A 26,883-nucleotide genomic window follows, 5' to 3' on the forward strand; every position below is an offset into this window, starting at 1 on the left:
CTGACGCTGATATTATTTTATTATTTTGGTTACATTAATGTGAAACAGCTTTAAACTGTATTTTTCAGATCTGACAGGCTGCAGTACGGTTCAGTTACACCTTCATCCTTTCATTTTTCTTACTTCATTAAACTGTTGCCTCTCAGTGTTAAGGCATCGCATCCACATTTCTAATTCTTTAATAATCTTTAAGCACAAAGCACAAATAACTGAAGCTGAAACATCATAACATTATAAACTGCATATGAATATAAGGAAATCTGGGCAACAAAAAGGTCTCCTCATTTGATTCTGCCCAGCTCTGGCAGCAACCAATCCAACTTTAATTAAGCATTTTGCTCTAACATGCTTCATAACTGGGACACAGCTGTTTTATTTCTATTGCTTATAGTTACAACCTTCAGCATGGCTTGAGAGCCGTTTTATCTACGTATATATCCTGGCGTAGTGTGGGGGGAGTGTGCGCTGGTACTTCCTTTATGTTCGACAGTTAGTACCGCATACTATACCAGTACACAAAGTTATACAGCAGCATAGTAACCTTTCAACACGGTGCAGCAAGTGAAGTGCAGCTACTAGTCTCGGTCCTCTCAAGATGTCTACTATTTATGCCAAACCAGATTTAACAACGGAGGTGAGATACAACAGAAAGGTGCAGGAAGAGTGGGAGGAATGGGGGGTTGTTATCTACGAGTGTACAGACGTTATCAGAGAAGACCACGCTGATATTCAGTCACACAAAGGAGGTAAGTGAGAAATTATGACTAATTAATATTATTAAAAAAAATCATTGTATGTTGGTGGTTTTTCCTTTAAATCATGTTGGACTGATGTGATGATGAGACTCATCTTTCCAATCCTAGAGGAACTGCAGCCCATCAGCATCTATGTTTGTTTCTATAGACCTACATGTACGCTATGAAACCTTGTGTTTTACAGCTGTTATGCTGCTGTTATTTGGTGCCACTTTATTTCAAATTACCACAAAGTTTTTTAAACACAAACTTGTTTTAGGCGTCATTCCTGTTGGTCATGAGAAAATATAAACAGGAAATGAAACATTCAACCAAGATAAGCTGGTTTACTAAATGGATTTCCCCTCTAATGAACAATTATATAACAAACATGATAAATGTCAGCATTTCAGAGAAAAAATCAGATCCATTTCATCTTTTTGCCGCCATGTTGCAGTACTTTAGCCTGTGATGTCACTCGGTGGGTTAGCTCGGCTGAGTTACACCGATAAAACGGTAGAGACCGTGAGAGACGGAGACTGAGAAGACACAGGACAGAAGAAAACAAAAGACGGGACACTGATGTATTGTTCCTGGATGTAAAGATGAGTTTTAGAATGTTAAAAACAAGGACAAAACAGTCCATGGTGGAGGGATTGAAGTGAGGACTTATATATATGACTTATATATATATATATATATAATAGTTCATTAGAGTATAAATTCCTTTAGTACACCAGCTTAACTTGGTTGAACGGTTCCTCTTTCACGATCATAATTTCTGAGAACTGACGAAGCACTAACTCTGGTCAAGATACATTTGCCACAGAGGTGTTAACCACAAGACATGAAGAAAGGAAGTGCAGCATGACAAGGTCTCTAACATCATTATCAATTCAGAGAGAAAGGAGAGAGAGACACTGAAGAGGGGGAGGATGCAAAGTTGTAAGTCAGTTGTGCATTTAGAAGTTCCTTTATAACTCAACATATGAGATGAGTTCATATTTGTTTTACCTTGAAATAATAATTGGTTCACAGAAGTGTTGAAATGTTTCTGACAGATGTCACCCCACCACAGTTAAACGTTATCCTAACAGCGGGAAATGTTAAAAACTATGAGATCCATGTTGGTTCCCTTTAATGGACTCGCTCTCTGTGTGTTTTGTCACTTCAGGACCGCTCACTGAGAAACATCCTCCAGCCGTCCAAACGAGGCCTTTCAGGGCTGCTGCTCTCTGTCTAGGAGTGCTGTGCTTTCTGATGATAATAGGAATCATCTTCTTATCCGTACAGTGTAAGATAAAAAACAACACCCAACAACTACTGAGCACAAAGTACTGAACCAATAATGTACTGAAATGGTCTCATCTTCAGGCTTTAAAGGCACTCGATTCAACTGTTAATTGTTGACTATTGAATGTGCGTTATCGCTCGCTATAAGCATCATAGATGTGGGTCACGATAAGAACGTGTTAATTTGTTTTAACGCCACTAATTTCTTTAGCGTATTAATGCAATCAATCTTTCGGATGTTGTAGCAGGCTAGAGTGAAGATACTGGCATCATATGAAAGTAGAAAACCTAAAGAATCCATCGGTACCAACCATGTCATACTAGCTGGTAGTGAAGGAGGTTAAATAACGTTCCAAACTCAACACTGTCATGGCCATTTTCAAAGTGGTCCCCTTGACCTTTGACCTCAAGATATGTGAATGAAAATGGGTTCTATGAGTACCAAAGAGTCAACATACAGAGGAGGTTAAAGGACAGGTACACCAAATAACTGAATCCCAATTTAATAGCGATATTTCATTATGCACAGGATGTAACTAAATTCGGTCTTCAGTTTAAAGCAGAATGATTTGCTGGTGTTGGTCTGTTTCTCACTTTGTTGTTCTCACTAGATATTTCTGTCATTTCGGAAAAAGACGAGCTGCAGACCCGATACGACCAACTGAGCTACAACAGCAGCCAGCTCCAGGAGAAAGTTTCAGGTAAGAAAGGTATCAAAATACCAAAATACACAGGATCTAACCTCACACTGCATATTAAAAAAGCATGAATATTTTCACGTCTAACTTGTTTTTTGTAAAAGTGAAATTGAAACTTTGGCTGTCAAAGTTAACAAGATAATAACGTGTTAATTTGTTTTAACGCCACTAATTTCTTTAACGTATTAACCCAATCAATCTTTCGGATGTTGTAGCAGGCTAGAGTGAAGATACTGGTATCATGAAACTAGAAAACCTAAAGAATCCATTGGTACCAACCATGTCATACTAGCTCGTAGTGAAGGAGGTTAAATAACGTTCCAAACTCAACACTGTCATGGCCATTTTCAAAGGGGTCCCCTTGACCTCTGACCTCAAGATATGTGAATGAAAAATGGGTTCTATGAGTACCAAAGAGTCAACATACAGAGGAGGTTAAAGGACAGGTACACCAAATAACTGAATCCCAATTTAATAGCAACATTTTATTATGCACAGGATGTAACTTAATTCGGTCTTCAGTTTAAAGCAGAATGATTTGCTGGTGTTGGTCTGTTTCTCACTTTGTTGTTCTCACCAGATATTTCTGTCATTTCGGAAAAAGACGAGCTGCAGACCAGATACAACCAACTGGAGACCAGATACGACGAGCTGAGCTACAACAACAGCCAGCTCCAGGAGAAAGTTTCAGGTAAGAAAGGTTTCAAAATACCATAATACACAGGATCCAACTTCACACTGCATATTAAAAAAGCACGAATATTTTCACGTCTAACTTGTTTTTTGTAAAAGTGAAATTGAAACTTTGGCTGTCAAAGTTAACAAGATAATAACGTGTTAATTTGTTTTAACGCCACTAATTTCTTTAACGTATTAACCCAATCAATATTTAGGATGTTGTAGCGGGCTAGAGTGAAGATACTGGCATCATATGAAACTAGAAAAACCTAAGGAATCCATCGGTATCAACCATGTCATACTAGCTGGTAGTGAAGGAGGTTAAATAACGTTACAAACTCAACACTGTCATGGCCATTTTCAAAGTGGTCCTGTTGACCTCTGACCTCAAGATATGTGAATGAAAATGGGTTCTATGAGTACCAAAGAGTCAACATACAGAGGAGGTTAAAGGACAGGTACACCAAATAACTGAATCCCAATTTAATAGCAACATTTTATTTTGCACAGGATGTAACTTAATTCTGTCTTTAGTTTAAAGCAGAATTATCTGCTGGTGTTGGTCTGTTTCTCACTTTGTTGTTCTCACCAGATATTTCTGTCACTTTGGAAAAAGACGAGCTGCAGACCAGATACGACCAGCTGAGCTACAACAACAGCCAGCTCCAGGAGAAAGTTTCAGGTAAGAAAGGTTTCAAAATACCATAATACACAGGATCTAACCTCACACTGCCTAATAAGCATAACTATTTTTACATTGTCTTTCTTGTTTTTCTCAAGACTTATCAGTCAACCACAATCAGTTACAGGATGAAGTAAAGCAGCTGAAGGGCAAAATTGAAGGTGAGAGAAGTTCAAAAACAGTAAACAGTCCCCGTTTGCATAAACTACCTTAAGTTTCAGACTTAAGTTTGTTTCTTATGCAAAATATTTCCCTAAGCTAAGGAGCTCATTTAGGAGCATTGCATAAATCCTCTTAGGTTGTCCCCTTACCTAAGTGTTTAGACTAAGGCTTTGACGCTAGTTACTGTCGAAATACAGAACAGCATTAATGATTTTGTCATTATAACTTCTCAAAAATGGACAAAGAGAATAAAAAAAGAAAAAAGAAAGCCAAACTGGATGGAAGGTGAAATGTAGAACAAGAATATGGAAATCACAAACATATTATTCAAGTTCAACCCAGCGATAACCAATACACACAAGCAGAGGTTGTGGCAAGAAATAATCATCCAATTCAACTGTTATCGGGCCATTAAATAGGCGTTATCAGTCGCTATAAGCACCATAGATGTGGGTCAATAGGGAACTACTATGCCTACTACGTTGTAAAAGTAAAAGTGAAACCTAAAAGCAACACGTTCCAACATGTAAAACTGAATGAAACGTCACGTTTTAAACACTGAAAAAGGCTTCTTTAGGTTTAGACGACAAAACTACAACTTCCTCAGGCTCAGGCAATAAAACTACAACTTCTTCAGCTCTAGGCAACAGAACTACAACTTCTTTAGGTTTAGGAAACAAAACCACAACTTTAGCATAATTGTGTTCACTGCAGCAACTTTATACACAAAAATGATGAACTAAAACTGAAGCCTACTTGTTGATATATGCACAGTATGAGAAGGTATTATTAAAAACTATTGACGCTCTGTTCTGCAGTTTAGCTGCAATAAAACTTTAATGCTCTGTGATGTTATCTTGAATTATATTTCACAAATTATTTACCTTTTAAGAAACTGGTAAGAAAATGGTTACTAAGGTCCTTCAAGCAACGCATAAGGGAATACTTCAGTAGCTAAGGGCAAATACTTAGAGATCAAAGAGTTGTCCCTTACGACATCCTAAGGAAATCCTAATGGTGAATTTATGCAACTCATTTTTTTTAAGGCATCCTTAGATAAAAATTTAAGGGCAACCTTAGTCTAAGTGGTTTTATGCAACCGGGCACAGTATTAAACCAATTTACATTATGTAAATTAACTCTGTCTTTACTTTTAAGTATAATTGTTTCATGCTGTTGAAATGTTCTGGTATGTGGAGATCTTTAACTAAACAGTGAAACTATTAATCAATTTGACACTGAATGACATGACATCTATCTTTAAAACATGTTTGACATTTAGAGAAGTGGTGTCCTGAAGGATGGAGGAGATTTGGATGCAGTTGTTACTTTAAATCTAATGAGAGGAAAACTTGGTACAAAAGCAGAGAGTACTGTCAGCAGAGAGGAGCAGATCTGGTGGTCATAAACAACAAAGAGGAACAGGTGAGTGTGTTTATTACTGAGTGACTGATCTTAGATGTAACTGCCAGTGATCTGTTACTTTGGATCTGTTTCCTGTCTTGACCCTGTCAGATTTATTAGCCCGTTTGTTCTGCCTTCAGGTCCCGACTTGTAAGCCGGTTCATTGACTACTGATTCTAGTAAAGTGCCTGTACTTCAACCTGCTTTGACTCTGTGTACTGTATGCCAACAGGGAAGTGGACCCACCACTTCTCAAGCAATATATAATTAGCAATGATAATGCAAAAGGAACTGCATGTTTAGTGTTCATAAGGAAGTTAACATTTCATTTTATCAGAATCTATTTTAAAAGAGAAATAAACTCATATGTTTTGAGAGTTTTTCCAAACATTTGAAATTGTCTTGTTCATTAAATGTTTATTCAAGTCTTCACACAGGGTTCTTTTAAAGTCCGTCTTGGTTAGTGGTTGATTAATAGGGAAGAGTAAAGGTTAGAATGAGTAGAACAAAATTATATTTACTGAATGCTGACAGAGACAGATTAGATTAGATTAGACACGATGATATATTTCTAAATATTCTTATTTAAGAGAAAAGTGTGAAAAGTGAATGAAAATTCAATGAACAAGACCATTATAAATGTTATTGGAAAAACCTGCAAACATTTATCTTTACTTCTCTTTTTAAAATGCATTCTGATAAAATTAAATGTTTACTTTCTTTTATTACACGGCTTTGTTAAATACTCGATTCTGATTGGTCAATCACGGCGTTCTACGGTCTGTTATTTCTTTATAACAGACCGATAACAGACCGTTGCTATGGACACACTCCTGATGTCAGACTCTGGAGGACCGTTTTGTTGTAAAATCATTGATTTCTTGAGTAAGTAGTCGTGTAATAAGTGGGATAATGTACAGCTAGCAGGTCATTGTTGTGAAAGAAACCCCTTCAGGTCCACCCCTCTGCCAAGTGCCGCACCGCCCTGTCGGGGTTTATTTCACACCATAACCGGTTCGCTGTACATTATCCCTTACATGAACACTAAACATGCAGTCTCTTCTGCATCATCCTTTTCTCTGCTGATTTAAATTCCATTAGAAATATGTTTTTATTATCATGCTGCTGTGTCCAATCTTCAGTGTGTGGTGAACAAGTGGATCCCCTTCCTTTTGTTCTGGCTGATTATTGTCTCTTGTCATCTACTAGGAGTTTATCATTCAGCTGAATATAAATGGAGAGTCCTGGATTGGTCTACGGCAAATATGGACACAAAGATGGGAATGGGAATGGGTGGACGGATCACCGCTGATGGACATGTGAGACAATTTAAAGTTTTTTTTCTTCAAACATCATTAAAATAAGTATGAAAAAGTAGAATAAAAACTAAATAACCTTTTTTATTGTATTTCATCGATGTCTGTTGTTTTAATGGACTTTAGAAATTGAATCAGATGAAAGAACCTTGATGCTTGAAGTTGCTTGATGAACCAGCACTATATTACCATACTACTGTATTCACTATACTGTAATACTCCAGGCTCCAGATCAACATGTGCTTGTAACCACATGGCCAGAGGCCAATGAAGTGCTGCAACAAAAAGTCCCAAAATAACTGCTATAAATGTATATTAAAGTCATAAACTATAAACATTTAATACTAGTAAAACTTTAAAAGACATGAAAAGCTACTGTCTGATGATGATAAATAATGTGTGACTTAATCAAAATGTAAAGTCTATGGGACAGGCTGCTGGGCTCATGAAAACAGACACTACAGTACTAGTAAGAGGAGGCACCACCAGAAAACAATGAATGGACGTCATCTTAGTGTTAGATATCAGAAAATACATAACACCTTGTTTTCTGGAGATGATTCCTTTAAATGTTAATCCCTTAAATGACTGAAAACAGAGATATAGGAGTACTGAAGAAGATTTCATTCTTTCATTGGCAGCCCTTACGATTTACAAAGCTTAAATTACATCAAAAAGTTGTAGTTGTTAAGATTATTGTATTAATTACAGATAATATACATATTTGAACAGTTTACTTAGAATTGAAAATAATCAGCTCTGTTTAACATTTTATTTGTTTTACAGGTTCTGGGCATCGGGACTGCCATACTCTGACGGCTACCAGGCTTCAACATGCTGCAATCAGGAAGGACAATGGACACACAGCAGATATGATAATAAGAACTGGATCTGTGAGAAATAGATTACCTGAATTCTTTGATGAAGGAGGGATGTGTAGTGTTGGGGTCATTTGTTTGGTTGTTTATTCTTTGTTGCATGTTAAATAACCTGGATTACATAGATATTGTTCCTCTGCCATAAAGTGCACAATCTGCTTTGTTGTCGTCCACACAACAGTACATGAACACCTACTCTGTATTCCTACAGGATTATAACAATGAAACTAGGGCTGTCAAAGTTAACGTGATAACGCGTTATCGCAAATTCATTTTAACGCCACTATGTCTTTAACTCATTAACTTCCCATTCTTAGGTTGTAGCGAGCTCAGTTTTAAAGCTGGAGTGAAGATACTGGCATCATATGAAACTAGAAAACCTCCTTTTGGGGAAGGAGGTTAAATAACGCTCCAAACTAAATTTTGGTGAGGAAAACTGTCATGGCCATTTTCAAAGGTGTCCCTTGACCTCTGACCTCCAGATCAGTGAATGTAAATGGGTTCTATGGGTACCCACGAGTCTCCCCTTTACAGACATGCCCACTTTATGATAATCACATGCAGTTTGGGGCAAGTCATTGTCAAGTCAGCACACTGACACACTGACAGCTGTTGTTGCCTGTTGGGCTGCAGTTTGCCATGTTATGAGAAGAATGACGTCAGAATGACGTTGTAGATATCTGGAATAAGAATTCGTGACTAGTCACAATGTAACTACGACGAGTCGAAATGCGATTGTGTATATCTCTATAATGTTAATTCCGGATAGCCAAGCTTAGCTATTAAATATTAAAATGCCTTGCCATACAGTACCTACCTTTAATGGTTTGTGGAAGATTTTTGTCTGGTTTTGTCTTTTTGTTGTTGTATTTTCTTCTAAGATGTATTACATTGTCAGTCTTAACACTAGCGGCCACTGAGAGTGAGTGACTTAACATATTCAGAAAAACTCATATTTTCGTCAGAAATTGTTACAAAACAAGCCAACAAAACTCCGCCCACAGAAATGCATCATCATGTTTACTAACAGAAAAAGGGGGTCTATAGGAATGCTTACAATGTGAAATGTGTTGATATTTCAGCTGACAAAAAAAACCAAAACAATAAAGCTGCAAGCAGCGATGATCGGGCCCTTGCCCCTTGCGTACGTCGGGGGTGATGGCAGGACGCCGGATGACGCGGCTGTGCATCTCCGTGACCGCCTGACACTGCGCTCACAAGTTAGATGGTATTGTTTGTGTGGTGTGTGTGGCGCTGGAAATGACACGCTAGATGGCGCTAGAGAACAACTCATTATACGCTATGGTTCTGTATATCATGTGTAGATCACACCATGTAAATCTCATGTAAATTGGATAATCTCTGTCACCTAAGGCTGACTTCCTGTTCTCAGTAGGTGGCGCTATGACTATAACTCAATATGGGCGTGTAGATGTCTTCAGGTTTGGACTCTTATACCAACATGTGAAATTTGGGGCACATTGGACAATGTAAACTCCAGTTACAACAGATTCTTGTGTCATGGCGTAACATGCAAATTGCCCGGCAATGCTGTTCAACAAAAACCCAAAAGTTTTGCAATTTACCATCATGAAGGTCTTGAGATCCTGCTGAAAAAATCTGAGATCGATCTGTTGAATCCTCTAGGGGGAGTTTCAAAAAGTTCCATACCTGTAAATTGCCAAATATGGCGTATAGTCACATGATCTATGACATCATCGTTCTAGGAATCGACTATTCCTTCACAATTTAGCTTCACATCAGCCGGAGGGTTATACCAACCACATTTGAAATCAATCCGATAAACCCCCTGGGAAGAGTTCTTAAAAGTTTGCATAAAATGCATGAAAAACACACGATATTCAAAATGTCCGACTTCCAGATGGGCGTAGCTAATGAAAGCCGATGGAAAATATTTCCGAAATGATGAGAGCAATGGGTGTACCAAATTTCATGAATACCAGAGCAACTATGTTCCAACTAACACCTTCCACGCATTAGGGGGTGCTATGGAGCCCGCTAAACACAAATGAAACCAAATGGTTTATATTCTCACATCTTCACAGGTTTCGATGTAGGCGCCAAGTTTTGTGTTTGTTTGAGTACACCAAAGCCGTTGTTTTAAGTGTAAAACATTTGTTTGGCAGCTACAGCAACTTTCTGAAAGCATCCAGATAGCAGAAAGCAGAAAGAGTTCACTTCCTGTTTTATCTGCTCTTTCTCAGAACAAGCATCAAAACACACCGAGCGTCGACAGTCATGACTTTGTTATCAGTTTTACTCACCACCGGGCCGGGCTCGCCCCGATCACCTCTGGCTCCTCTGATTCCTGGGCCGCCCTGGTTGAAACAAAATAAGCAGGAGTTGATTAGAGGTACTCAGTTAACACATTCAAATTCACAGTGTCTCAATAATGTGTGTGCGCATGTGTGTACAGATATCGTGATTTATTTTGTACGATTTTGAAATAGATTTTTTTAATGCCAGAATCGATATATTTGCTTCATTTGAGTCTATGTGGAGGTAGAAGGAAGTTACCGCTTTTATTGTTGTAGTCTGAGTAACGTGATGTCATATCCGTTCCAAAAAAACAAAACAAACCGCAGCGAGCCAAAACGAGAAAGTAGAAAACGGTGGAGGCATCATTGAAAATGAGGGCATGCCCTCAATGATTCCTTAAGATTTAAATAAAGGTTGAATGAATGAATGAATGATATTATCTCTCACTCAGTCATCTTCAACCTCTTATCCGCAGTCGGGTTGCGGGGGCAACAGCTCCAGCAGGGGACCCCAAACTTCCCTTTCCCGGGCCACATTAACCAGCTCTGACTGGGGGATCCCGAGGCGTTCCCAGGCCAGTGTGGAGATATAATCTCTCCACCTAGTCCTGAGTCTTCCCCGTGGTCTCCTCCCAGCTGGTCGTGCCTGGAACACCTCCCCAGGGAGGCGCCCAGGGGGGGCATCCTTACCAGATGCCCGAACCACGTCAGCTGGCTCCTTTCAATGCAAAGGAGCAGCGGCTCTACTCCGAGTCCCTCACGGATGACTGACCTTCTCACCCTTCTCACCGCTGCTCCGATTCGCCGGCCAATCTCACGTTCCATTGTCCCCTCACTCGCAAACAAGACCTTGAGGTACTGGAACTCCTTCACTCGGGGTAATGATATTATATTGTACAATATTATATATTTATTTTAGACCATTTCAGTAGAGAAATTAAATATGTCAATAGAATAGAAATAATTTAGTTTTACTTTCATACGGCTCGTTGTAGGCGGACGCTTTTTCAGCGTCCGGTATGTGGCTTTCAGTCCAAAATGGCGGAAGCGTAGCTCTGCTGCTGGCCAATGACGTTGCAATGCAATTAACTTTCACTTCTTATTAATATACGTTCTTTGGTATCAGATCAAATGCATGAACCAGGACTTGTCGAGTGTCTGATTGTGAGTGAGTTTGTATTTAATGTATTTGTGACCACTCACTGGTGGTCCAGCAGGGCCGGGGGGTCCTTTGCTGTCCTGGGTGCAGGTGCAGGCTTTGGGCATGGCCGGGCAGTCTGCCTCCTTCCTCTGGATGATCACGGCATGATGAAGAGGACACAAAGACAAAAAAGAAAAAAGATATGACGATGACATGGTGTGATAAATGATTAAATAAAGCAGGCGAAGCGGGAGTGTAACTTCATCACTGTACTGTAGATTTCAGTGAAAGCAGTTTCTTCAGATAACTTTGATTCCTTATTTGACGAATCTCTTGTTGAAACAGGAAATATCTGTGATATTGAGTTTTAATTTCCACTGATACAATGTTCTCAGGAAGGAAATGAGAGTACAAAATGTGGTATTTATTATTGTATACAAGTGTGCTACAGCATGCAGAAAAACTTTCACTTAAAGGGATAGTTTGGGTGTTTTGAAGTGGGGTTGTACTCCTCTCAGTACTCCCGTCTGCTTCTCCAAACTCCATCTACTGTAGGTGTTATCCACTGACTATAGAGAAGTACCTCATACAACCCCACTGAGAAACACCCGAACTATCCCTTTAAACATCACATCCGCCTTTATATGATATACGAAAACCTTTTAAAACAGGAGAAACATAATGTAAAAATGATATAAAAACGTTGCATGACAACAACAAATCTAAACGGTTCAAATTAACTGTTTCATATGTAACGGTAAATTCCTTTAAACTGTTCTTCAGTTGTTAACACGTATTCTGTGTACAGACATAGAGAGGTTTAGAGGAAAGTGAACTTCGACCTCACCAGACCAGGAAGTTCACAGCACTTGTCTCTGCCGGCCCACGAAGTGCTGCAGACGATGTCGAAGATCTGAAGCTGGAACTGCAGAGGACGATAACACACACAACAAAACTCAATACCACCAAAATGAACTGGGAAAAAAAAGTTTGGAAACTTGTGTTTGGTCGATTATTTCTTTGTTGTTACAATGCTAACAGAAGCGTAAATAAATAAGGGAATTAATACAAAGATAAATAAATAAAGAAGCAAATTAAAACAGAAATATTAATTTATGTCACATTTTATCAATTAATTAATGGCTAAGTTTATTTTTAATATAATTTTTGCTACATTTAATGACATATTTATTTATTTATCGAGTCATTTATTTATTAATTTATGATTTTGGCAGTTTACGTCCTCCGTAGACTATTAATGTGCATGTAAAGGTAGTCTCAAGTGTTGTAAAACTTCATGATTGAATTTACTGTTAATGCAGTCTGAAACCTTCTCTGAGGCTGGAGGGAAAGTAGACGTCGAGAACAAATGTGATGGAATCAACAGGGGAATTTAAATCAAAATGTGAGGAGAAGTTGAAGTGGTATTTTTATGTCACATGGCAGAAATAAAAAAAACACTAATGATCTCTGCAACTGCTACAAATCACTGGATGTCCCGAGGTATTTTAGCTCTGTGCAAATAACACTTTTAATCATAATCCTGTCTCTAAAAAAAGAATATTTACCTCAGTTTTACAGCTTTCCTCTGAACCGTTTTAACAAAGGTCTGTGTTTTCAGTTTGACTAAATAGGCGTGGTGAATTCTGAGGTGCAAAATTAGACTATTAGTCAGGTTCACCCGATGATTCACGGGGTTTAAAACACATTACAAGACTCAGCCTGCATTACTGAAATATTCAAAGAACCAAAGTAGAGAGAAGCTGCTCCTGGAGGCCGATGTACGGAGAAGAGAAGTTCAATTTGTTTTCTGGTTCTAGAAGCTCGCTGTACTGTGAGGTTGCCTTGTTAATGTACGTACGCGTAGTGAGTACGATCAATAAAAAGAAAGCATTAGCAGCTGGGTATCTCGTCTCAGATCAGTAGTTTGTTTTCTTCTGTAAAAAAAAACTTGGCAGCCCAGATTTGGCGACTCACACAACTGTGACCAGCGGAGAAAATGTAAAAAAAGAGAATGACACCCAGGTGAGGAGATGATTCAGGGAATTGTTCAGCGTCAGAGTCAATGTGACGGCTTTTCTCTTGATGAAACCGCTGCGACAGCATAAGATCAAATACTGTTGGCTATAATTCCTGCAAAGACGCCAGATGGCCTTTTTTTAGCCGATCAGGAGGAGGGTGTTTTAACTGTTATCAGTTCAGGGAGGTTTTTAGTCAACACGCTCAGTTAATGAAATCTTTACAAGCTGTTGATAGACTTCCTTCTTTCCTTCCTTCCAGGTACTCACTGGTTTCCGTTCATTTCACTTGACTATGAAAATCAACTTGAAGAGACTTGAAACATTTAGCTGCTTTTAATTTAAATTAAATTATTTAAATTACTGTCCTGTAGGTGTAAACAGCTTTCACACTAAGCGACGCTTTCTGTACTCCAACACAACAAACTCTCACATTTCCACCATGGATGTATTCCACTATTCCACCATTGTCTACTGGCAACACGTCACCTCGCCAGATTTCACAACGAGACTTCTCCTTGAGCGAGACTCTTTCCACGATGTCAGACACTTATAATAACAATCAGAGCCTGTCGTGGAAAAAAAACTATGGAGGACGGAACCTGCCAAATTAAAAAATAAATAAATAAATTACTCGATAAATAAATAAATATGTCATTAAATGTATCAAAAATAATATAAAAAATAAATGTAGCCATTAATTAATTGATAAAATGTGACATAAACTCGTTTTAATTTGCTTCTTTATTAATTTATCTTTGAATTAATTCCCTTATTTATTTACACTTCTGTTTAATTTTTTACTTTTATTTATTTTGGTATTTATTTTTTTAAATTTTTAAATGTATCTATTTGTTTTTGAATTTATTTTTTATTTATTAATCTATTTTTGCATTTATTTTTATTTATTTCTGCATGATTTTCCCCTTTGCATTTCCCCCATTATTTATTTCCCCAAACTTATTTATTTCTGTATTCTTTTCTTTCCACATTTCTATAAATAAATTAATTAAGAAAAATAAATGCAAAAAAAAAGGGGGAAATTAAACAGAAGAGTAAATAAATAAGGACATTAAGAGAAAGATAAATGAATAAAACAGAAATATTAATTTATGTCACACTTTATGAATTAATTAATGGCTACATTTATCTTTAATATTATTTTTGCTACATTTAATGACATATTTATATATTGATCGGATCATTTATTTATTTATTAATTTATTTTTGATATTGGCGGGTTTTGTCCTCCATAAAAAAAAAACACTTTTAGTGGATGTAAATGACGGTGGCAACTTGCCCAAATAGCACCATATTACAGCCTGTGTGTACAGCGCTCTCCCTCAATACTGGACCGGTTTGAGAAACTGTTGTCCCCATTTGACACTTTGACACCAAAACATGGAAAACTAGGGTCCCGGTAGGTTGAATATGTAGCACTGTGCATGTTTATATCAATGATAATGTGTGTGCTGTATGTGTGTGCTATATGTATGTGCTATATCATATCCTCACCGGTGCAGAGTTGTCCTTGTTCCCTCTGGAGCGAACCGTCCTGCCCAGAACTTCCATTCCGTCGATGGTGATGTTTCCCGCTGCGTTGATGGGTTTCTCGTCCACCATGTTGCAGTCGATCACCACTTTGGCGCTCGTCTTGCTGATTGCAATGTGAAGCTGCGTGAGAGAAAAAACATCGGACATGTTCACTCCACTTCTTTAAACTGGATTATTTTAATGCTGGACACCTGAAACAATGAATTAATAAATCATTGTTCATCACAGTTCATCAGTTTTTAATATGTTTCAAGCAGAATTTACTTTTCCTCATTTCAGGTCATTTTCCTGCTGTTGAAAATAAGCAATATGAAGATAGTAGTTTGGCTGAGGTGCAGCCATTTTTGATATTTTATAAACTATACAGTAGGGCTTCCCCTTCTCTGTTGATTAGTCGACTAATTGGTTGTTTTGGTCTTAGTCAACTAAGATTTCTTTAGTCGATTAGACCTTTTTTCTGCTTTTTCATGCTTATTTCTAAGAAACTTATGAGCACATCTCTAATAAACACATGATTTAAAGTGGTGCTTCTGTACGATTCTTTGTGGAGAAACTCAGTTTTTACAGATCTGTCCATTAAATCAACTCATCGATTAGTTGACTAAGAATTTCTTTGGTTGAGGACATCCCTATTGTACAGTAGACATCCCTGTGGAGGATCAGTGTGTTACTCTCTCCTATATTTGCAGCCTTTAGAGGGTTTTAACTCTGTATGCTGTGGTAATAATGATGATAAACATAATATAAGAAATGCAGCACAAAGTGCTTTACAATACGGGAAAATAGACATAAAATGAACTAAAAACAGGGGAAATAAGATGGAAAATAAACATACTTGATTAAATAAGATAGATTAAGATGAAATAGAATCGAACAATGCCTGACATAAAGATGGAAAATAAAACCCACTGAATAATAATCATGTTATTTAAATCAGTGCTCTATATTTGCAGCATGCACATATACATTAATAAACACTGCAGAAGCATCAAAACGTCTCTATTCTCTTCTGCTCTGTTCTTTTCTTTTCTACATCAGTGGTGGAGATTTGAATTTTTAAAATCTGGAGTGCACTCTCTACCAAAACAATGGTAGAACCAGTGGTAGAACCAGTGGTGGAACCAGTGGTGGAACCAGTGGTGAAACAGCGCCCTCTTCCTGTGTGGTGTTGTAAAATAATCAAGAAGATTTCCCCATAACATGGCAAACTGCAGCCCAACAGGCAACAACAGCTGTCAGTGTGTCAGTGTGCTGACTTGACTATGACTTGCCCCAAGCTGCATGTGATTATCATAAAGTGGGCATGTCTGTAAAGGGGAGACTCGTGGGTACCCATAGAACCCATTTACATTCACATATCTGGAGGTCAGAGGTCAAGGAACGCATTTGAAAATGGCCATGACAGTTTTTACTTGCCAAAATTTAGTTTGTAGTTTGGAGCGATATTTAACCTTTTTTACCAATGGATTCATTAGGTTTTCTAGTTTCATATGATACCAGTATCAGACTTTTCTTCTGCCTTTCTTTTGGACGTTTGGAATTTTTTTTTTTACTTTTTTCGAAAAGATTTTCAGCCATTTTCAGTCTTTTATTTAAGACCTTTTTTTAGACTTTTTTTTGTCATTTTTCAGACTTTTTCCAGACATTTTCAGACTTTTTTTCCTCGCCAAAATTTTGCATTAGTTTGAAGTGTTATTTAATGCCAGTATCTTCACTCTAGCTTTAAAACTGAACAAAAACGCAAGCTGTGTGGCATTACATTTGCATTATTATCGCATTCAATTTGGCAGCCCTAATATATATATATATATATATATATATATATTATGGATTAAAGTAGTAAATTTACAAGAAAAACAATCGCATGTTCTCTGAGAATAAAGTAGTAAATTTAAGAGAAAAAAAACGGATATTCTCTGAGATTAAAGTGGTAAATTTACAGGAAAAAAAGTTGTGTACTCTCCGAGATTAAATTTACGAGAATCTTGGAAATTCTGAGTATTTTCTCAGAATAGTAACCCCTGCCCCGGCTCCGTAATTCTTTTTTCAAGAGTTTTTTTTTAACCTACAATGGTCCTAATATGCCGTCGTACTAAATAGATGATGAAAGGAATGCATTGAAAGTTATTCTAATGAATAGTGAATTAGTGAATTTTGTTTTCACGGGGATGAGCGTGCAAAATGTTTCCATCCTCAATGAAGAAAAAAATAAATGAAATTCAAAATGCTGCGTCTTTGCTGAGGCTTATTGAGGATAATACTGTAACCTGATTTTTCCTCCAATATAACATTTTTTAAAGCACATCTACAGCTCCACAACCTGCTGGAACTGGGACAAAAATCAGGAGCGCACGCGGAAACGAAACTAAAATTACTTCCCTGAGCGACAACGCTATTTATAATAACACATACAGGAAGTACCGTCACCGTCACGGACAGTCACGAGCTGAACTGTGATGACGGATGAAACTCTGCCTCGCTGTGCTGAGCATCATTAACCCCTTCTCTCCTGTAACTCCTGTAACTGTAACAGAGCTGCGAGCTGCTGTCAGTGACTCTTATTGGTGTCATGGGAGCTGTACAGGCTTGTACATGCATACACATCGGAACCATTTAAACCGTCCTCTGTACCTTTATTTTGTTAAAGTTATTCTCTTGTTTATTTCCTGAACAGCTGCTGTGTTCACAGAAAAGGAGAAAAATAAAGAATCTAAACTGTGTGACCTTTTTGGAATATCTTTGGTTATCTGTGTATGTCTCTCTATAATTTCCCCCCCATTTTATTTTATTTAAATCTCCATTTTCTATAGGTTACAATTATAACTCACAACAGTGCGAATTAACTTGTATTATTAATATTCAAAACACACGCAGCTCTAAGAAAAACAGGCCATAAACCTAAAGAGTCTGCTCTGTAATTTGGATTCTATTTACTGAAGTTGTGAAGCCGAGAAATTACTGTTCAGCATCCACAGATGATTATAGTCGACGCAATTATACAGTTTGACAAACAGCAGGATGCAGACGACTAATAGCATCAATAGTGAGCTTCGTTTCCACGAGCGGTAATCAGTCTGTCAGAGAGGACGTTACTCCGTCTGACAGTTTGATGTCTCCATAATCTTCTGCTGGAGTTAGATGTGAACATCAGTTTTTATCTTCACACAGAGAAGAGAGAGAAGGACAGGATTCCTATAATAATGAGGAACTTCCTCAAATGAATGACTTACTCATCTTGAAATAAGGATTTAGTATCTCAAAATAATGAGGGACTTTCATAAGTCGTTATTTTAAGAAAGCTTCTCCATATTTTGAGATTTTAAAGTGACTTAGTATCTCAAAGTAATGAAATAATGACTTAGTCTACGTCATTAGTTCAAAAACGTTTCTTGTTATTTTGAGATACTATATCATTATTTCGAGATAAGTAAGTCATTCATTTGAGAAAATTTCTCATAATTTTGAGATAACAAGTCATTATTTTGCATTACTAAGTCATTATTTTAAGATATTACGTCATTATTTTGCATTACTAAGTCATTATTTTAAGATATTACGTCATTATTTTGCATTACTAAGTCATTATTTTAAGGAAGTTTCTTGTTATTTTAAGATATTAAGTCATTATTTTGAGATACTAAGTCAATATTTAAAGACACTAAGTCATTATTTTTAGATACTAAGTCATTATTTAAAGATATTAAGTCATTATTTTGAGCTATAAGTCATCATTTTGAGATACTAAGTCAATATTTAAAGATACTAAATCATTATTTTAAGATACTTAGTCATTATTTTGAGCTACTAAGTCATTATTTAAAGATATTAAGTCATTATTTTGAGATACTAAGTCATTATTTAAAGAAAGTTTGTCATTATAATGACTTACAGTATATGTTTTTGTTGAAGTTTTCCTCTTATTTGTTTCTTTTACTGGCTGAAATGGTCTCCCACAGTGTGTGTGTGTGTGTATAAATACAGACTGGTACATTTACAGCAGACATTGCAGGAGTCCCTCCGCCCTCCATTAGCACTGCACATCTCTAATATACTGTAAATCCTGTTGAGAGTGTGAAGTGTGAAGCATCAACGTCCTATCGGTCTAAAGGAAATATCTACCCTCTTGTCATATTTCCAACATGTCAGCGTTTCAGGAAGAAATACGACAGCCAGCCAGAAACACTCTGAGTTTATCTACCAAGTGTGAAAAGCGTTACGAAGCTGAGGGAGGACTGAACTTCTGTGACCCACGGGGGATCATTTCATCTTTTAACGTCAGACACGACAAGTCGCCAAAAGTTCAGAGACGACTATCGAATTAGTGATAATCACATAAAGCTACAGTCTACTGTATGTTATAGACTCTTCAGGTGGGCCCTGCAGGTATACTGTACTGGTCCTCTAGGAAGATAAAATCCACTATGTATGCAGTGACACACACACAGAGAGAGCTAGCAGGAGAAAAGAGGTGAAGAGGTAAGCAGGATAAGCTCTGCTGACAGCCAGCAGACAGAAGTGACTGCAGATCAGTCAGCGAGTCCCTCAGCACCGACACAACACGACAGTGAGCTGGTTCAGGATCAGGTTCAGGATCAGGGCATGACTGAACTACAGTCGGCCTGTCAGGACTCACACTGCTGTCTCACTGCTCGGCCACGTTTCAGATGAGATGAGAATGGAGGAGGAGGAGGAGGTGGAGGGGGAGGAGGAGGAGGAGGAAGGAAGGAAATTTGAAGTTTCTATGTTAATGGAACTGTTTGTAACTTCTTACACGTATAAATCATTGCGGGTCGGTGTCCCATGCGCGCTCGCGTGTGGCTACGCTGTTCAGACAAGACTCCAACACAAACTACACGGAAACACCAAAACCTCTTGGTTGTATCTAGTGAAGTCCGTCTGTTAAACAGTGTTGGCCGCGGTCGGAGGACGCGGGGGAGACCGTAGCTTTGGTCTCCAGGACCGGACTCTCTGCTGTACTCTGCTCCTCTGCCTGCCTTCACTCACACACCGCGCTCGTTCTCGCTCTTTCGCTCCACCTCTCACGTGCCTGCTGCTCACTCCACACTGCAGAAGAGTTAGTAGCTCTGAGAATATGTAGTGAATGTACAGTGGACGTTTGTGCAGAAATAACTGCTGCAGCTCCTCCAGACCAACAGAGGTTTCCCGTGTCTTGTGAAGTGACGGAGCTCCGCAGAGAGAAACGTTATCGTCTCCGACCAAAACTCCGGTGTCTCCCCCATTCCCTCCGGCCGCGGTCGGGAGGCTGAAGCAGGAAAAGCCAACACTAGGATCAGCATTGATTCATGGAGAGACGTCGTACATTTAGTTTAGTTTAGCAGGTTGTCCGCTGTATGTCTGCCCGGATTAACGATAGCGATTGCCCGATAAACAGAGTGTGTATTTGTGATACGTTAGCAGCTCTAGCATTGCCGGAGGCTTCTTACTCGCCGCCTCCGCCGCCGCACACACACACAGTCTGTCAGCACGACGTAACTTTACAGAGTGTCCGTGTGTGTGGCGGCGGTGAGTGTGAGGTTGTTGGTGGCGTTATAGCTGTGAACGTACGTGTAGCAGTGTGTGTACAGTTTATTTGTCGCTGAATGCTATGAAACTACTGCTACTAAAGTGACGAGCTGCTTAGCTTTTTAATTAATTATTAATATTTTTTTTAACCGTTTTAACCGACAGCGTTAATCTGTTAAAATGCTTAATGTCTGTTAACGGTTAAACAGTTAATTGTGAACATCCCTAAATCTCCTATATCAGATTTTTTGTCAGCTAAATTTACACACGTGCCGCATGATGGTTTTATGCTGCACACACAGCAGCACAGACGGTAATGTCACAGCCACACACACACACACACACACACACACACACACACACACACACACACACACACACACACACACACACACACACACACACACACACACACACACACACTCAACATGTCGTTGGTGTGGACATTCTTCAGCGCAAGTGAAGAAGACATAAAGCTCACAATTTGGAAAGTAAAACATGTTAGATAGAGTAGTACTGCAATTCATTTTATTTTGAGATGTGTTTGAGTGAGAGAAGGTCCTGTAACTGTGTTATTTAATAGTCAATGTGTTATTGTGGAAATTCTCTTCTCTTCTCAGGAAAAAGAAAATATAAATCCCTGGCTTGAACTTTTGAAAAATTGGAAATTGGACAAGAAAATTGCAATAGGCACATCTCTAATTTGAACTACCTCTCAAACAACCATGTTGCTGCTGCTGTCACATTCATCTGTACATCACTATGAGAACAATCTCACCCCTAGTCACAGCTGTGTTCACACTAATGAACAAAAGCAGGAATAACACTCGTCACTGATGATCAAAATGTGTCACTGCAATGTCAAAGACTGTTCACTTATCGATCAATGAGTCAGCATGTGAGGAGTCAGTCAAACAACACAGGACTAGGAGGGACTCTGACCTTATGGAAGCTGCCGTAGAAGAGTTTCTTGATTTCTGGCCCTTCGAAGGTGACCGTCTGGAACTCTCCTTTGTAGTCGTTGTTGAAGAACGTCAGAGTCTTTCCTCCGTCTGCAGGAAGACGCAGGAAATACACGTCAACAACTAAATAAAGCACTGCTGTGGATTAGTCCTGATGCTGAGTGGCACCTTACACGTTACTAAATCCTTTTTATTTATATTAAGGCTGTCAAAGTTAACACAATAATAACACAAATTTGTTTTAACGCCACTAATTTATTTAACTCATTAATGCAACTTTGCACTAGAGTGAAGATACTGAACCTAGAAAACCTAATGAATCCATTGGTACAAACCATGTCGTACTAGCTTGTTGTGAAAGGAGATTAAATAACGCTTCAAACTAACGCTAAATTTTGGCGAGGAAAAAGTCTGAAAAAAAATTCCTGAAAATGTCCAGAATATATCAGAAAAAAGTCTGAAAATATCCGAAAAATGTCTGAAAATTGTCTGAAAAATGACCAAAAAAAGTCTGAAAAAAGTGTGAAAATGTCCGAAAATCTTTTCGAAAAAAGTAAAAAAAAGAAAGTCCAAACTTCCAAAGCAAAGGCATAAGAAAAGTCTGATACTGGTATCATATGAAACTAGAAAACCTAATGAATACATTAGTAAAAAAGGTTAAATAACGCTCCAAACTTGCGCAAAATTTTGACGAGGAAAAACTGTCATGGCCATTTTCAAAAGGGTCCCTTGACCTCTGACCTCCACAACTCTGATACGACAGACTGGAAATCCTGCAGCGCTATTTTTCTTTTTTTGCAATATAGAAAGATACAGCTTTAATTACATAAACCTGGAATTATAGAAGAGATTTACTTCCCCCTCATTATTCCAGCATCCTCTAATTTGTGATACTTGACACTCGGCCTCTTATTTCACAGCCGTTTAAGTTTCAGGGGAGATTTTTGGTGCCGTGTGATTTCAACTCTGTTTCAGTGACTTTTTGCACTCTGACAGGAAAAGTGAATATATTCATAAAGCAGCATATTTGTCCACTCCCATGTTGATAAGAGTATTAAATACTTGACAAATCTCCCTTTAAGGTACATTTTGAACAGATAAAAAAACGTGCGATTAATTGTGATTAACTACGGACAATCGTGCGACTAATCGTGATGAATTATTTTCACCGATTGACAGCCCTCATTTATATTAATTGGAGGTCTGTAAAGGACAGCGTTTACCTGAACCGCTCTTGCATGAGAGCATCTCTTGTGTTTTATACATTCAGTTCATGATTGTGATGGATTTATAATCATATAAATAAAGCAAAAAAACTGAAATAAATGTTGATTTGTTTTCAGCGCCCAGTGACCCCAGACTCACTGTCCAGGATGACTCCCACCAGCGGCTCGTTGTTCTTGTTGAGGATCTCCCAGAGGGCGAAGGGCTCCTCGGGGGTGTCGGGCAGCAGCCTGAACAGCAGGGTGATGGTGTAGTCAGACGGCAGCCCTTCAGGATGGATGAACCTGTGAGCCACAAGGATATGAGCTTGATTTAGTGTGGCTTTATCTGGATACAGTCAGTAGTCCGCTGGAGATATCAGAGCTCATATTTTGATGAGAGAGGAGACTTGTGATAAATATGTCTGTGCACCTGGTCGGCTGTGCCAGGAAAGCGTCGCTGTGCAGGTGGAAGCAGGGGAAGGTGTTGAAGGTGCCGGGTACCATGGAGACGCCAGAGACGCTGCCGTACCGATTCTCCACCAGCCCGAACAGCTCCATCATACGGAAACCTGACGACAGGAGGAAGGAACGTCGTATAAAACTACAGTTAACGATTCATTGTTGGTGCAATCAACATGGAGCTTACCTTTTCACGAAATAAGATTTATTTCTCCAGGGCACATCCAGTGATTTTAATATTACAAGTCAGTGATTTTAATCCTATTGAAGTGCACGAGTGTGTGATATATTTCTGCTCCCATCACAGTAATAATTACAGAACCAAAGTGACTGGACTTGATTCTCCCTCAGTTTGGTACTGATGTTAAAAACAAAATGTCCCGGAGAGACACCTTGTATTTCAAAGGTGTATCTTAGTTTTTTAAAAGGGACATATCATGCTCATTTCCAGGTTCCTACTTTTATTATTTAATACTATTTTGGGTTTCTACATGCTTTAATGTTCAAAAAACACTTTATTTTCCCCATGCTGTCTGTCTGAATATACCTGTATTTGACCTCTGTCTGAAACGCTCCGTTTTAGCTCCTGTCTCTTTAAGACCTCGAGCATCAATAATGTAAGAATTTCCTGAAAATGTAATAGACACACCTCAAAGAACCTCTTCCTGTTTGAGTTCAGTGTGACATTGACATCAGTCTTATTTATGAAATCAGATGGCAAAGGGAAAAAAACAATTGACCTTTTTGCTAAGCTCCTCCCTGAAACAGCCACTGTCCAATACTCCGCCAACAAATAAACCCATAGTTTGAATGTTACTCTAAAGTGCAGATTGTAGTCCTTTCTGTCTACTTCTCTCTGATGTTTCCTAACTATAATTCCAGAAATCTGCCACTATTTCCTTTTGAATATCTCTCAAGGACATCATTAAAAAAACGCTGTGTTGACATGCCGGATGCAAAAGCTCGACAGGCCTAGCAACAGTAACCGAGGGGGGAGAAGCTTAGCGAAGGGTGAATTAGAAGACTCAGAAAGTTCACCAAATGGGCTGCTGTTAACGGTTGGTGTATGTTTTTCTACTCCTCCTAGTGGCACCAATATTACATGACAATGAGCAACATAAATAGATATTCTGTTTGCATAAGGGTCTTGAAAATAAGCAGCTGCAAATACGACCGTCAGGGTATTCGGGGTACTTGTACACACTGTGTAATATCCAGGGGTTTCTCTTTGAGTCTTACCTGGTGTCGTGCTGCCGCTCATCGGTACCGACGGACAAGCTGGGCAAAGAAACAAAGGTGAGTTTGATTAAGAAGACACATTCCTTCAGGAAATGTCACATGTAACACGTTGATCTCTCCCAGGATCACATCCGAGATGAGCGTCGTTGGTTACTTACTGGCAGTGGCGGCCTCACACACAAAGGTCACCAGCTTCTCTTCGATCTTCGTGAAGGCGTCCAGGTCGTCCACGAAGAAGACGTGTCTGTCGCTGGGCTTGCTGGCGATGCTCACCAGCTCCCCGTAGTCGGCGTCAGCGAAGCCGATAGCAAACACAATGTACCCTTTACAGGAAGTAGAGATGTATAATGTTTAATTATTTAGCTTTGTATTCATTCTGTTATTTATTGACTCTTCTGTTTAATTTCTCCTTTAATTTATTTTTGTATTTATTTGTATTCATTTTTACATTTATTTGATTATTTTTGCACTTATTTTTATATTTGCATTTAATTTTTTAATTTGTATTATTTATTTTATATCTATATCTATATCTAGCTTTATTTCTTTGTACATTTCTTTGTGCATTTCTGTGTCATTATGCAAAGGAAAATAAATAAATACATACATTTAAAAATTAATACAAAATAAATAAAAAACAAGTGCAAAAATAAATACATTAATTAATTGATAAATTAATTAATTAAAAATAAATAAAAAAATAGGTGAAAAATAAATAAATTCAAAGATAAATAAACACGTTTAAAAATGAATAGAAATAAAAACATAAATAAATAAAGGAATATTAGGAGTAAATAAATAACGGAATTAATACAAAGATAAATAAATAAAGAAGCAAATTAAAACAGAAATATCAATGTATGTCATATTTTATCAATTAATTAATAGCTACATTTATTTTTTATTTACTGACATATTTATTTATTCATTTATTTTTTTTATCTTAGCAGGTTCCGTCCTCCATGACTTTGGCACACATAGATTTTTATGCCGAATAAATGTTTACGGCGATGATGAACCAACTATAATATTTGATGTGAATATAAATTATATTTAGTGCTGCTGTTTCCATCTGTTGACGTAATTATTTAAAATAAAATGACTACCTTTCTCAAATCCTGAAATCCAAACTGGATATCTTATTGTCTTATTTCCTAATAAACAGCAGAGCTCTGACCTTCCATCTGCATCTCCTTGGAAACCTTGTTGACATCGTCCTGAGATCGTCCGTCGGTGAGGACCACAAGGACGTTGGGGATCCCCCTCCTGACTCCTCCCTCTGTTGTGAAGATGTGTTCCTTCACATGCTGGATGGCTCGACCTGATTGGACGGACGATGCAAACCATTTATAATAGATACTGGTATCATATGAAACTATAAAACATAAAGACTCCATCGGTACCAACCATGTCATACTAGCTTGTTGTGAAGGAGGTTAAATAACGCTCTAAACTTACACTAAATTTTGTCGAGGAAAAACTGCCATGGCCATTTTCAAAGGGGTCCCTTGACCTCTGACCTCCAGATGTGTGAATGTAAATGGGTTCTCTGGGTACCCACGAGTCTCCCCTTTACAGACATGCCCACTTTATGATAATCACATGCAGTTTGGGGCAAGTCATAGTCAAGTCAGCACACTGACACACTGACAGCTGTTGTTGCCTGTTGGGCTGCAGTTTGACATGTTATGATTGGAGCATATTGTTTTATGCTAAATGCAGTACTTGTGAGGGTTTCTGGACAATATCTCTCATTGTTTTGTGTTGTTAATTGATTTCTAATAATAAATATATACATATATTTGCATAAAGTAACATATGTGTCCACTCCCATGTTGATAAGAGGATTAAAAACTTGACAAATCTCCCTTTAAGGTAAGTTTTGAACTGATAAATGTGCGATTAATTTGCGATTAACTATGGACAATCATTGGATTAATTAACAGCCTTAATTGAGAATACAAAAATAATCCTCATCTCCTCCATTTTAAATCACCAGACTGTATTTTGATCACAGGATTTTCTCCAGGATGTGATGTTGGGTGCAGGATGGACCACACAGAGTTGCTGCATGGTTATTACATTTCAATAAAGGCCTCAAGTAGCACCAGGCCCGTCCAATAGAGCCAGTAATCAAATCCTGTCCAGGCCTGTGGGAACACTGGGAGAGGGAGTCTTAATTGCAGCTGATTGAGTGCTCTTAAACTCCCCAAACCGGGACTGGATTGGTGTTTGACAGTGTGACATTAGCAGAGGGAGAATTCCTCCACAGCAGTGACAAACCTGAGAAACTGACTCTGATTAATGACTCTCCCTGCTTCCCCCACAGACCTCCTCTCATTACACACACTCAAGAAATACAGGCCTCCGTGCATCTTATACACGCACACACTAGGTTGTAGGCATTAATGCAAACACCTTCTTATTTGTTTTACATGAATGTATTCATGAAGACGTTCACGAGGGCAGGAAAGTGTAAATGTTTGACTCGCATATTGACACAAGAGCACACAGATGTAATTGTCTGTGTGGTTGCCTGCTGCTAAATAAGTATTGATAATAGTGTTATAGGAAGCTGTGTGTGTGTGTGTGTGTGTGTGTGTGTGTGTGTGTGTGTGTGTGTGTGTGTGTGTGTGCACACGTTAGACTGTTGCTTCG

At 38.3% G+C, this 26,883-nt stretch overlaps 2 protein-coding genes across 12 annotated transcripts in view; one reads left to right on the forward strand and one right to left on the reverse strand.

Annotated features, from left to right (window-relative positions):
* LOC141753844 (collagen alpha-1(XIV) chain-like) overlaps nt 1–26,883 on the reverse strand; it is a 197,972-nt gene that overhangs the window by 42,479 nt on the left and 128,610 nt on the right. For 6 of the 7 annotated variants that reach the window (XM_074612443.1, XM_074612440.1, XM_074612439.1 and 3 more), the window contains 10 exons: nt 25,403–25,546; nt 24,384–24,548; nt 24,226–24,264; nt 22,958–23,096; nt 22,688–22,830; nt 21,303–21,412; nt 14,799–14,957; nt 12,113–12,190; nt 11,328–11,414; nt 10,131–10,184 (listed from right to left, as the gene is read on the reverse strand). In XM_074612443.1, coding sequence (XP_074468544.1) covers nt 10,131–10,184; nt 11,328–11,414; nt 12,113–12,190; nt 14,799–14,957; nt 21,303–21,412; nt 22,688–22,830; nt 22,958–23,096; nt 24,226–24,264; nt 24,384–24,548; nt 25,403–25,546 — 1,118 coding nt within the window. Of the gene's footprint in view, nt 1–7,710; nt 7,805–10,130; nt 10,185–11,327; nt 11,415–12,112; nt 12,191–14,798; nt 14,958–21,302; nt 21,413–22,687; nt 22,831–22,957; nt 23,097–24,225; nt 24,265–24,383; nt 24,549–25,402; nt 25,547–26,883 lie in introns of those variants that run through there. The other variant, XM_074612446.1, reaches the window with a different exon arrangement.
* On the forward strand, nt 515–26,000 carry LOC141753870 (CD209 antigen-like protein 2). Of its 5 annotated transcripts, XR_012590530.1 has the most exons (8): nt 515–746; nt 1,909–2,028; nt 2,639–2,727; nt 3,323–3,416; nt 5,530–5,672; nt 6,861–6,970; nt 7,754–8,177; nt 25,834–26,000. XR_012590530.1 is itself a non-coding variant. In XM_074612504.1 (7 exons), the coding sequence occupies exons 1-7, from the start codon at nt 596–598 to the stop codon at nt 7,869–7,871; spliced, it is 795 nt and encodes a 264-aa protein (XP_074468605.1). In that variant the 5' UTR covers nt 515–595; the 3' UTR covers nt 7,872–8,488. The 5 variants fall into 5 exon arrangements, 4 of the variants coding, with proteins under 4 accessions (XP_074468605.1, XP_074468603.1, XP_074468604.1 ...); XM_074612504.1 differs by lacking the exons at nt 3,323–3,416; nt 25,834–26,000 and adding an exon at nt 4,184–4,246 and having other exon boundaries at nt 2,639–2,728; nt 7,754–8,488; XM_074612502.1 differs by lacking the exon at nt 25,834–26,000 and having other exon boundaries at nt 7,754–8,488.

The sequence above is a fragment of the Sebastes fasciatus genome, chromosome 17 (genome assembly GCF_043250625.1).
Source record: "Sebastes fasciatus isolate fSebFas1 chromosome 17, fSebFas1.pri, whole genome shotgun sequence".
NCBI classification, from domain to species: domain Eukaryota; kingdom Metazoa; phylum Chordata; class Actinopteri; order Perciformes; family Sebastidae; genus Sebastes; species Sebastes fasciatus.